The 13571-nt window shown below is 42.2% G+C and overlaps 1 protein-coding gene across 1 annotated transcript in view; it reads right to left on the bottom strand.

The window, feature by feature from the left end:
* Positions 1 to 11295, bottom strand: part of sema3d (semaphorin 3D) — a 31120-nt gene extending 19825 nt beyond the window's left edge. Inside the window, exons 1-3 of the mRNA XM_022754371.1 lie at positions 11191 to 11295; positions 4047 to 4143; positions 3611 to 3868 (exon numbers count right to left, since the gene is read on the bottom strand). Of these exons, the coding sequence (XP_022610092.1) occupies positions 3611 to 3818 (208 nt within the window). The 5' untranslated portion in view covers positions 3819 to 3868; positions 4047 to 4143; positions 11191 to 11295. The remainder of the gene's footprint in view (positions 1 to 3610; positions 3869 to 4046; positions 4144 to 11190) is intronic.
* Between the last annotated feature and the right edge of the window lie 2276 nt (positions 11296 to 13571).

Genomic DNA, 13571 nt, shown 5'->3' with positions numbered 1-13571 from the left:
AAAAAAAAAAAAAAAAAAACGTGTCTTGGCTTGATTTGAAGCTGCCTAATCCTCTGTGGTTCAACACCTTAGCTACACACGCTGACAGAGAGGAGATACAGTAGCAAAGACTTCAGTAACACATTACCTCAGTTGTGCATTCCTCTATCAGGGTATTTTCATAGCTACTTCATTAATCACAAAGGTACGTCTCAGTTTAAAACCAGCTGGTGACAAGAAGATGGGGGTTTATTTTTTCTAAAAACGACCTGTCCCTCTACCATACTTTCCTGACTAAGCCTGATTTACAGATGACTGAACATCTTCATAAACATGAGCTGTGGCTGCGGCATAAGGCTACATGAGATAAGATCACGATGAGAGCAGGTGTAATACCTGTTGCTCACACATTACATGATGGTATGGTTCGCTGTAGAGGTCTATATGATGATATGATGATAAAGAGGTGGAATATACTAGATATAGGCTGTGTTTCAATTAGTATCAGCTGGTCTTTGGACTCCCATCTTCCACAGTTCATTATAAAGAGTTTTCTGGGAGCTGAAAACTGACTACATTCTCAGTGCAGTACTGTGTCCTTGATCTCCTTGATCTGAGGAAATCTCTTCTATCACCAGGTTCTTTTCATTGCGCCAGTATAGCAACATGCCTTGAATAAACACTGGCTCAACGCGGGGGAGTCCTGTGGGAGTCACTCTGAAAGGATTGACATTGTGATTACCCTCTTGGTGTGAAGGACTGAAGAGGTTACCAACCTCCAATATTTGAACTTCTAGGACCCCTCCACACCACACAATCCTGCTTAATACCTCCTCCTATACACTAGCTCACACACACAGCATCCCCCACATGCTCATATCTTTCACCCCTACACACACACACATACATCATGGCCACAGCAGCGGACTAAACCTCACAGAGAGATTAGGCCTGCTAGCCCTTGGCTAACGCTAATCTGTTCTGTAAACACACAGCACTATGAGCCCATTGAAACAGCCTGCTTAGCTGTCCCTGCTTAGCGTAGTGCTCCACACCTTTCCCCAAAGAAGAGAGGCCTCAAAAGCTCATGATCAATTCCTCCTCTGCCTGTGGTTTAAGTAAGACATCACCAAGCTGGCTCACTGCCAACAGGTTTAAGCTCTTCTGATAAACTAGACTTAAGCTCTATAATACTATAACGCCTGATATTATACAAGTGTAGACCACCTAACTTACCTCAGCATAAGTAAGGCCTTGCTTTATCAACCTCATTGTTTCCTTTTGTCTGACTCACTGAAATGAGAGCATGAACTGGGAAAGATACGTTGCTGTAATGATTCTGCATATGAATCGGCCATATGTGCTGGGAAAAAGAGTCACATCATTTAGGCACAATAATCATTAGAAGAAACCTACTGATCATTATCGCTGCATTAAAGCTAAAGCCGAAATGAGGCCGCTGTGTTCATGCTGCATGAACACTGCCTCATAGTGCCATTAATATGCAGTGCAGGACGTCCATGGTTTCAGGATACACAGAGCAACGACACAGCCAGCCTCAAATGTTAGGTCAAGAAGTAAGCTGTTAAACATGAGCACAAGAACAGCCGGATTTAATTCACAGAAATGTGTTTTGATTTGTCATTACCAAGTGAATTTGCTCACTTAATGGAGTTTAATTATTGATTATTATTTATTCACAACTTTTATTAACAACTTTTTAGAAAAATGTAACGAAATGTCCTAAAAAAAACGCTGTTCTATTGCGCTGTATATGACTAATAAACTGTAGCATAGTAGTGTAACTTCATCCTGTTGCTCACACATTAGGAACAAAAGCAACAATCTGAATACACATCATATTACAGATATCTAAATCATGGGCAGATGAGTTAATGTTTTCATTTGGCAGAAGGCCACACTGTCTATGTTGTGGCTCTGGATGAAACTTAAACTCGGGATGATTTCAGAGTTAAGGTCACAGGTTTAGACTAGAAGGCAGTTGTTTGGAGGTGTTCACCCACTCAGAGATGATTTCACTTTGATCGTTTCACCCTTCGCTCATTGAAGCTGCGCTTTCACAGGAGGGTGATGCGATGTTTGAAGAGTGATTACTGCTGGCTGGTGTTGCTTTTGAGCAGTGTGCACTGATGAGATGATGACAAGTTGTGTGCATGATGTGTGCACTGGGTTGGAGGTGATTTTGCTTTTGATGGATTCTTCTTCGCTTAAGTCTCCCCTGACAGAAAGAGCCAAACATGGACATTGTTCTACTGTTGATACTCTGAGGTCCAAAGGAAACCACTGCATACTGTAGTCAGACGGCCTTTCTCTTGAATGAACAGTTTAGTCAGCCGTGCTCACAGTCTACGCGGTGAAGCAAAGCCAAGAAACACATTCTGACAGAATATGAAAAAAATACTTGCCTCAAACATCTAGACCCAATAAAACGCAATCATATCTGAAATAATGACCTGTTCTATTTTATCAATATCTTATATCTGGTTGGTTTGGAACAAACATGAAATAAAACAAACTGTGGAGCTAAATACTACCCTAACTGCTGAGTAAACACTGTCCCTAGCAATCATTATTCCTGCAGATACTTACACATATTTATGTTGGACACTCAGGCCATACATGTGTGTCTATTTCCAGCCATACTGGTTTTGGAAGCCTTTGACCAGAAGAGAGATTTTGAAGGTTGAAGTCAGAGTGAGTTTACTTTTAGGTCACAGTGGGGATTCAATTTTATGGAGCAAGACTGAAGTTCATTTGTGTGGTTGTGTGCAGCGGATACATAGCATGAGGGATGGAGACTTTGAAGTAACATTTGCACTGGAGTTTAGAATGGGTTTTAAGGGGAGCAATAATTTAGCTTTCCCTTGGTGGCACAAAGCAAACAGACGCAAATCTAAACACATGGACACGGCGCGCATTGCCGAGACTGGCTAATATACACACAGCAGGTCCAATGACCGTCTCCCATGGACCAGGGGCATCGAAATGAAATGTATGTTCTGTATGTGACTTAGACTTCGAATACAAGAGTGTATTTTATTTATAACAGGCATTTGCCGTTTTGTCATCGCCGTCTTGAATTTTTTAAAATATAAACCTGACTTCAGGTTAATGTAATAAGGATTTATGTCGACGAGGGGATTAAGAGATCGTGTTCGTGTTTCACAAAAAGTGGCCAGAAAACATTCTCGTGCTCATAAAAAGTGACAAACAGGGAATTATGAAGTGGGCTAATGGATCAGTAAGTAGATCTTAAATCCCTCATTCTACTTTAACAGTGCTAATATAGAGAAATAGGCAAAGCTAAAGAAGGTCTTAGAAGATGCAAACTGAATGGGTGAAATGCTAATAGAAAAAAAATGGATGAAAAAGGCAAAAACACAAGGGAGCCATGTGTGAATCAGCAGAGTCAATTGCCTTGTTTACTGCTATAACTCCAGCTAGGTGCGTGCACACTGAGATAAAAATATGCAAAATGACCTCAAATTACCAAAACTTTATTTTGCTCTCAAAAAGATAAAAAGTAAAATAGTATCCAAGTTTCAAAGTAAATGTAAATAGCTAATTACAATAACATTAAAAGACAAATCAACAATATTTCAGTTCTTACCTCTGTGGCTGAGTTTGACCCTGGGGACACTCTGTTTGATGCTTGCTCCAAAAGGGAGGGTGGCCAAAAACATCAATCCCACTAATGGGAGCCCAGGATGGGATAGTACCTTAATCCTCTTCCCTTTGCCGTCATAATTACTGCCAGACATGCTGAACAGAGCCCCAACTTCATTTATACTCTGATCATCAGAGCGCTCTTTCTTCATGGTGTGTGGAGTGGTCTTGTTCCGTTTTCACTCTGTCCTTTTCAGCAACCCTGGAGGGAGACCAGTGTAGAGAGTCAAGCTAGGGAGGAGCAATCATAAGTGTGTGTGTGTGTGTGTGTGTGTGTGTGTGTGTGTGTGTGTGTGTGTGTGTGTGTGTGTGTGCGTGTGTGTGTGTGCATGTGTGTGTGTGCAGTCTCATCTAAAACTTCACACAGGATATGTACACACGTTTCACCATGGAGCCCTCCAGGCATGTCCCCTCTCTTTACCCGTCCTACATCAGCTGTTGCTTGTCACTGGATTTCCTTTTGTGTCACCCTTAAATCTGTTTGCCCAAAACAAAGGTCAGGGGAACAAAACAGTCACATTCTGCTATCTTTCAGTTTCCCTCTCTCCTCCATCTCCTTTTCACACGGATAACTCATTTAATTCTTCACCTTAATGATAATTGCCAATGGTTTTAGCATTGGCTGATGACCCTGTCAGCTCCTCCTTTATGTCCTGTAAAAAAAATGGGCCATGTCCTATCAGGGACTTCACAGTGCATTAAAGAGGCCTGTAGCATAGACATTAGTTCAGACACTGTGAAAAGTGCGCTGTATGAGCAAACAGTCATGGGAACATTCACTGGCCTTTCTGTCGCTAATAAGCAAGGAGAGCTAGAGTGATGTGCAGTAATTGAACGTAGAGCAAAGCAGGAACATTGCAGAAAATTGATCTTTTTTTTTGTTTTTGGTTATGTTCAGTCAGGAACTAGGAACTTTTAACCACTGGAGACGTGACAACGTTTCAATCAGTTATTTTGACCTGACAAACATCCAACTGGGATTGAACAGTTGTCCATAATAATAAATTTGGTGGTTTGGAGTTAATGTGTAGATGTTAATCTTTTCATTGATTTCCAATACCCTATAACTTACAGTGTGTGTTGTCGGGCATTAAACTAACAATATAAGTTGGCAGGGAGGGTTTTCTTTTCTTTAGTGTCACTTTCTATTAAGAGAGTGTTAATATCTGTGTAACTTTGAATCAAGGATTATATTCAATGTTTTCAAGATACTTGAAACCCTTCAAAACAAGATATTATGCCAAAGAACCTGGACCTAATCATTTATATGTATCTATGAATCTGAACTCGGATAACTTCCTGAATGAAATGTTCCTGATTTATTCGGGATCATGTGTAAATCAGCACAATTACATAGACATTAGTCTTGTTCTATGTTTGATGTTACTTGGCCTGCATTCCTGCACCGTCCACACTCCACAGCCATCTAGCTACTAATTAACCAGACCATCGATGACAAAATCAAAGAATGCATCAAAAGAATGCCTCCTCCCCTCAGACCTTATTGCTACATCTCCCTCATTCATTTGCTTCCACACCCATCTCAGATAACAAGCATCCACTCGTGACAACATAAACAATGTCAGCCTAAATGAATAGATCTGCTGTGGCAAACACGCTCACATCTTAAAGGCTGAAGCCAAGCATGATGCTTCCAGCTGGAAGATTTGGACACATAGACAAGAGAAGACACAGTCACTGCAAAAATACTGTCTATGCAGCACCTAGGAAATTATATAAGGTGACATTCCTATTCATTCACGCCAACGCACACAGATCTGCATTGTGTGATAAAACGTACAATGGCATGTTGGCAGACAGATACAAGCTGTAAAAGTATTTCATTTCATTTATCATTTCACTTCATTTATTTTTCCCGTCCAGTTTTGTCATCCACTGTTTTGAACTTTCAGGGAGAGTCAAGGCAGAGTGGCACCCATCCAAGCCCCCCGTGGCTTTAAACTGGGGAGGATTACACCCTGATAAACAGACTGCTGTTTATTTAAGATGACAAATTGAGGCACCTTCACACCTTCAGGGTTAGAAATACAGATAGAGAGCTGTGTGTGATGGATGGGCAATCAGCGGAGAGAGGGAGACAGTGAGGAGGTTTCACTCTGTGCTGTCTTTGCACACTCTGTGAGCGACGGTTAAAGTGCTGGTTTTGGGGCCTGTCCTCCCAAAAGTATCTTCAGGGGAGCAGTGACACGGTTTCACCCAAGTGAATAGCGTTCAAGTAATGTATCTCTCTTCACTGCTTGAGTACCACCATCTATCAGCATTACGGGCCTGTGTGCGGCACCCCTCTACAAGAATGACCCCCAAACAAAAGAGAGAGCTCAAGTGCTGGAAGAGAAGCATTAAAAACTCCCCATCTGTTGAGAAAAAGGATGACAACAGGATCTGCCAGTCATTCAATACCGCAGAAAGCGAGTGAATAATGGAGATGGAAAGAGAGATAGAGAAAAAGAATGAGGCAGAGGGAGAGAGAGAGGTGAGGAGGAGAAACACACAGCTTGTGCCATGTGGGTTAAGCTAACACCCCTGTTTCCTGGCAGCTAAAGTCCCTGTTGTCTTTGGCATCATGGCCGGCACACGGTGCAGGGGGTGATGGGAAACAATCCTGATGGCGATGGTGACAGATTTAAAGCCTGCAGCCAGTACAGTGCTGCTGGTGCCCAACATATAGCATCTTACATATGTCACCTCTTCAAATAAAGTGGCTTCTCCGGTTTGGGCTCAACATCAAAGAAATACAGAGTAGGCCTGTATGTGCCATTAAACAATCAATCAGCAATGGCCCAAGATCAAGACATTTGGATGTTATATAAGAAATTTAAAGTAGCTGAAATTAAATGATTAAATATTCCCGGTAGAAGCTGTCAGCAGTCATGAGGAGGGAGCAGATGGTGGAGAAGTGCTCCGGCCAGGGGTATTCTTACACTGAGACCACCCTCAATGAGGCATTTAGCAACACCCAGGTGCTCTGTAGAGTACACTATTATCAAACCCCTCCATCTCCACAGGACAGAGTGCATTAGCGCAGCTATTTGTCTTTATTCCCTGACCACAGTCACTGACCTGGCATAACAACATAGGTAATTGTTTCTAGCTCTCAAGACATCACTTGTTTTTCTTGGCACCGGTCAATCATCTTTTTTATTTATTTTTTTGCATGGCATTGCATTTAAGCAAGCATGTAACTCCCCTGTGAGACTGTGTGAGTTCATTTCTCGTAGGGAAAATACCGTACTGCCACCAGGCCACACTGTTTGTGTTTTCACTAATCACAAACTATAAAGCACACACAAGGAGCATTAAATTTTAATGTTGTTCTGCTAGCTATAACTCCAGTCATAGATGGCAGTAAAGACAGAAACACAACACTGTCCAAATACAGACAAGCACCACTCTTACTCTTTATGTCTTGGCACTGTAATATACTATATATTTTAGGAGAAGGATACGTTGTTTCACTTTCTATAACAAGATTAATGATTTTAGACACATAGTAAAATAGCACTGTCAGCTCTAGGTGCAGATGCTGCTAATAAAAAGTAATAATGTTGATCTGAATGGTCCAACATCTTCTCACGTTTGTCTAAACTATTTTGCGTAAACAATGTCAATACACACAGTTGGTGCAGATCTCACTGTGTTTTACTGTATGCTGTAAATATGAAACAAATCATCCTTGCGGCAATGAAAGATTATTCTGGACCGAGATCAAAACCCTCAACCTACATACTATTATACTGAAGCTTTTTGGCAACTTTTACAGTATCCCTTGCTCATTTCTCTGTAATTTGTTTACTCAAGTCATAAAGTAAACACCAAGGCAGGAAGCTGTGTTTCATTTTAGATTTCAACCACAAGCATTACCGCACCTTATCTGAGTGAAACACCGTATCTATCAGCACAGCATGCTCATCTCCTGGGAAATTACATATCACTCCAAAAAATGAATGGAAAATAAATTGCCAAAATATCCCCTTACACACACAAAATTCAATCATCCAAACATGGTGATTGAGACAGAGATGGGCTTTGAAGTTGAAAATGCTGCAGTAAATTAGTCCTAAATAATGAATGAATGAATAGCACAGCACATGTTAGGTAAGGATACCTGATACCTCTCCATGGACTAGAAGAGGTATCATTTGATCCCTTGCCATTAGGAAAGTCTGTATTTCCTGCAGTCGTTTACCTTCTAATAAATCCAATAAATCAGATCTCCACAAAGCTGCCGGATTTTATAATGTCCCTCTCACACTGCAGAGTCCTGACAGTTAACTCCACTGACCTAGCAAAAGAGTTTATGTGAGGATTTCTCAGAGCCCTGTTTTGAATCATATAAACACATTCACAACACTACATTAGACATGAAAATCCCACTTTGCTTGAAACCTCTAGGCATGAAATGGATGGTATGGTAATGCCCAGACAAGAGGACATTCCAGAGGAATTCCTTCCGTTTTGGAAGTGAAGAGTGTGTCTGTGGGGAAAAACCAAAGGAGATGGATAAAATTCCAACCCTGAGGTCCTATCTGTCCACAATTTGTCCCTCCCCAAGCTGTTATCTGAAAAACCTGGTAAGAGAATACTCTGTGCAACTGCTGGTATGGTAACCAAATACACCACAGCCAGATAATAGTGCTCGCGCTGCCTTTGTTACAGACCCGCTTTATGCTTAACGTTGCAGTTTAATCCTCCGATCTATGTAGAATAGAAGACAGGGCCCACAGCTCCTCAGCTAAACCACATGCAACTGAAACGGTGCCAGCTCAGGTCTGCCGTCACACCAAAGGTGAATGGAAGGGTGGGAGAGTGGGGGTGGGGGTGGGTGTGGGGTGGGGTGGGAAGTGATACTGGATCCGTGCTTTAACTCGTCTGTATAGAGAAGATGGAAATGGAAAAAAGATGAGGTGGAAACAAAGTCGAGCGCCTATTCACAACAGAGAGCAAACCACGTAACCAAGACGACGCCACATACATAAACAATGCTGATTGGTTTGTTGATAAGGGACAACAAACCAAGTAACTCTACACGTGCTGAACGGGGCATGACCCAGGCATGCAACTCAAATGTGTATGAGTGTCTGCATGTATGAACATATCGGTGTGTGTAAGATAATACCATCCTGAAGTAGGCAGATGGAAGCAATAGGGCATGAAAACAGTGACTGACAGCTCTAAGTGCTCTCACTTGTCTCTCGATGGCCTGAGGATACGAGGGTACACCCTTGTATGCTATGCAACAACTCCTCTCAAGAGCATTACTGTCCTCTGCAAATGTGGGGCATAAATCTATTGGGGTTTTTTTGGGTTTTTTTTTTTTCTCAACCCTGGAGAGGCTTTTGTTATGCGGTTATCTCCTGACCAGCCTCAATACAGTTCATTACAGACACGGGAAACACAGAGGCCACAGAGCTGCAGGGCACGCCAACCCAGCCAGGCTGTCTGTCCGCAAGTCATTGACACCTAGCCGCTGTAGACTCTCTAAACATACTAACATCACCACTGCAGCGAAGGTGCCCTAGTTGCTTTTGTCTGTCTCCACTGAAGAATTCTGGAAACATGACCATATAAGGCTACACCAGTGTGCAGCATGGCTACAAGTATGTTTTAATAACACTTTCCACCCAAAACCTGTTGAGTTTTGAGAAAGCACTCTTTCACTTTTGAGTTTTCATCACCGTCCAGGAAAAAGCCTCCGCGTGAACTGCATGACGCTGTCATGGAGCGCAGGAATGGTGCTGTAGGCCATTGAAAACACAGCTGAATATTGATGCTGTGATTTTTTAGGGTAATGATGGATCACGCCCTGCACACTAGGCAGAACAGGAGCACACAGGACGCCCAGGGTTAACACAGCATGGGTTTGAATTGATTGATATAGCACACCCTGACAAAAACTCTTCAATCAGTCTCAGGTAATAACTTATTATCAAATCTACTTCCCCAATCACACCAGCTCTCACAAAGACGAGATTAGGATGCAGTTTCAGCCACAAAGTGTGTGTCACCTAACAAAAGTCCCCTCAAAGTCCCCAGAGCTCACAGGCGCACATCTCCAGGCAGTGATTTCGGCAGCCTGGCTCATCCCCAGCTGAGTAAACCTGTAGCTGCCTGTATACAGCGGTCTGTATTTAGTATGCCTGGCAGACACCATCCCACTGACGTAACAAACGGACAGTGTCTAAAGGAGAAAATCAGAGCGGATTTTCTGAGTTGTCTCTCTGTGGCCCGAAGCAGAAATCATTTATTTACCTGAGTCATGCTGATCGAAAAAACCTGAAACACTGCCAGAGAAATCAATACCCACACAACTGCGATGTCTCCCGCTCTCTTCCTTCCCTCCACAGTTTCCTTGCCTCTCTCACAACAACCCGCTCGACCCAAAGCTCCTTGTAGGGAGTTAGATAAACCTTAAGAAGCGCAGTGAGTGGAGAGTGGCTCCTGGAGACTGTAAGATACACAGGTAGGAGAAAGACGGCTAAATAACTACATGACTGTCCCTCTTGTTTTTAATTCCTCTCCCGCTGCACAGTAAACCACAGAAACACCGTAGGGCATACACACAGTCAATGAGCTTCATAAGTAAAGCAAGTATATTCATTACGACATGTTTAATGTACTGTAGATGCGGAATGCGAATATTCTGCTTAAGTGCAACTAGTCACATTCAATTTGAGGGTATTTGGAGCCCCCCACTCTCACTCCCTCCTCAGACACTGTCCCAACACTCATCAAACACAACACCAAACTTCTGCCACTCCACCAACTCCTAACATATATCTGTACCTCCACAGATCTCTCAGTGGTGAAAAATAAAATACTGATGCATTCATTTGAGGCAGAAAAGCCAACTGCTTCAAATGAACAGGCTAAATAAATTAAAATACATAAATTTTCACATTAATGAGCCTCTACACTACTGCAATCCTTTCTACACAGGACTGCTCGCACCATTAAGAAACACATCACTGCTCTCCAGTGAACAGCAGTTATTACCAAGAATGGTGATTAAAGGATTACATGCACCTTACAGGTTGTTAAAACTGTCCTACATCTTAGGCTAACAGTCTTTTCAAAAGCCATTGTACTATCCTGAAAAGGTTTTTGCTTTCTGAATTTCTTATAAGTTGACATTTTGGATAACCCTGATTTTGAAGGGGAGAAGGATAAAGATGGAGAAGTTTTCGAAAATATATGTTAAAATACACAAACACGTTAACAGAAAAGGAAAATGTGTAAATTTTGAAAGAAATCTAAAATATAAGATCTACAAACTCTGTTGTGTCAGAAACATTGTATCATGAAGTTAAACATGAAACGAAAACCTGTACTGGTCCTTTAGACAATCAAATTGCTTATACTTTAATAGTAACTCATATCACGAGGACGACATGAAAATCATGGAACAATTTCATTTAAACGAGCATTTAAGTGTCCAGAGTTCTCAGGTTTGAATAAATTACGCGTTCATATCATAATTATCGATGTTCGTTGTTTCCATCTTACCTGCGCACTCAACTTCGTCTGCTCTCACATGCAACACATGCCCACGTCTCACTGAAAGTTGCCCGACGCACAAAGAAACGCAGTTAAAAGTATGACACGTGCACAGCGACGTCCCGACCAAAAGAAAAGTGGATGGATAAACTCAATACTTCCCCCAGATATTTCCACTCCCCTTAAATGTTGTTAAACACACACCAGCGCTCTTGAACTCTTGGTGCACTGCACTGCTTGTGTGTGTGTGTGTGTGTGTGTGTGTGTGTGTGTGTGTGTGTGTGTGTGTGTGTGTGTGTGTGTGTGTGTGTGTTGAATGGCTGGTAACTCTGTGGCCGTTCGCCCCGGGAAAGACAGACGGTAAACTCCCAGTTACTTTGCCGCTCCTGGAGGGGTGTGGCCCTCAGCATCTGTATCGCTGCCAGCCAGGACTGAGTTGAGACCTTAATGGTAACTTCACGTCCTCATGTCTATGATGCTCTTAAAAGAGCAGACGCAGATGGATCTATTGTAGAATATTAAAGTATCATGGAGTAAAGAAAGCATAAATAAAGTATTTTTTGAAATAATCCTTCGAGTCTGCAGCTGTAAAAAAAAAAAAAAAAAGTCTAAGTTCTTTAAAAGTGGATTCTGGTCCTGATGAAAGAGCTATAACAAAAGAAGTGGCAACCGAAAAGTTGTTCTAATGAATGGCTGATAACTTAAAAAGCATCAGTAAATGACTGATTGAACATCATTAAAGCCATTAATTACAGCTTATAAAGCTTTAAGCATGCCTAATCAGAATGTGGCACCAAAATATGGCGGATCATGAGATACAACAAGCTCAGATTGACCACAGACAAAGAATAAGAAAATTTTAATACTGGGTGGAGAGCTAACCAGTTCTATTAAATGGGAGTAACTCATATGGATGTGATCATGAAAATGTGTGTCATGCCTTTGGGATAATCCTGTAATTGTTTATTTTTTTGATATGTGGGCATGGATGTCCAGTGGAGGTCCATACTCATCATCTTTCTGAACTGGGTGTTTGCTCCTCTGGGTTTCCCTTAAGTGCTGGTGAGATGAAAGAACCAACAGCTGTATTTGGGTTCATGCAGCAGACCCTGCAGGATGGGATGCCTTTGCCGCGTGTCTACTAGATAGGAGCGTGCGGGTTCAATCCCCCTGGATGATTTTGAAGTAAACATGGATCTCCTTGGCTCTCTCCTACTTTTACACACAGACATGAGTCGGAGGGTCGGAGCCAAGTACACACAGAGGTCACATTCATTCAAGATGAGAGATGCGATGTTGGACCCAGAAAAGACAGTTGCAGTGTGTCTCACTCATAATACAAGATTGGATGGCCTTGTTATTGCACAGTGGTGGCAGTTAACCTATTCCTTCTCCAGCTGTGGGTGTGTATCCTAGCAGATGTGACTGGGTCCCAGTTACCTAAGAGGATTAGGTTATAGGTTAACAGGTTAAAACCGTGTCCTCCCTCCCTGCTGGGATATTGTCAGGGTGTGCACTTCCTCAGGACCACTCCCTCACACACACACACACACACACACACACACACACACAACAGAGCAAGAGTGATGAGCAGTACTGATGACATAAATTCTGTGAAAGACTGAACACTGTCCAATGTCCATTCCATCCCTGCCCATTCTCTTGAGAGTTGTGTTAAACGCTGTGCGTGCTCTTGTACTTTTATTATTTGTGAAAACCAAATCTCCAAACAAACAAAAGCACAACGTTGATCATTTTCATCTGGTATGGCCCGAGGGGCATGTGAATATGTTCCAGAAACTGTTAAACAATTACTAAAATACATTATGAGTATTTGCTGTTTCTCTAAAAGCCAAAACGTTGTTTGTTTGTTTTGGTTTTTTTTGCCATTTTTGTTTAGAGATGACAGGAAATAAGGGAGAGAGATAGGCCAAAAAGGTCCGCTGTTCTATTTAATCTTGGGACATTGCAGTTCACAGGCTGCATCTTAAGCCCTCAGCCACGGCGGCACCCGACAATCCTCAAATGTTGTTAAGCAACTATGTGTGGCCCCTCTTTGTAGGATTCGAACATTTCTGACCTTGCCAACTCGTCGTCATAGTATCGAAAAAAAAAAAGAGTGATACTGACAGCTATGTACGTCGCTACCACCAGAACATTGTCTACTTTTTGTTGCAGCTTAATTGAGAAACAGTTTTTTGTGGATAGTTCGCGAGAATTTTGGCAATGTTCCCAGAACAGCTGCCAAGTTATTTAAAAATCAGGAGGAAAGACCAACGACAGCCCAGCAAGTGGTCCATTCGTCCAATTAGGGGCAAAAGCAGTTCACCGACGCCTGAGTGAGGGGTGAAATTGTCAATCATCGGTTGTTCAGCTTCCTTGTAATGACA

The sequence above is a fragment of the Seriola dumerili genome, unplaced genomic scaffold, assembly GCF_002260705.1.
Source record: "Seriola dumerili isolate Sdu_G_001 unplaced genomic scaffold, Sdu_1.0 BDQW01000219.1, whole genome shotgun sequence".
NCBI lineage: Eukaryota > Metazoa > Chordata > Actinopteri > Carangiformes > Carangidae > Seriola > Seriola dumerili.
The sequence above is the reverse complement of the archived record's forward strand: the minus strand, read 5'-3'. Positions and strand labels throughout refer to the sequence as shown.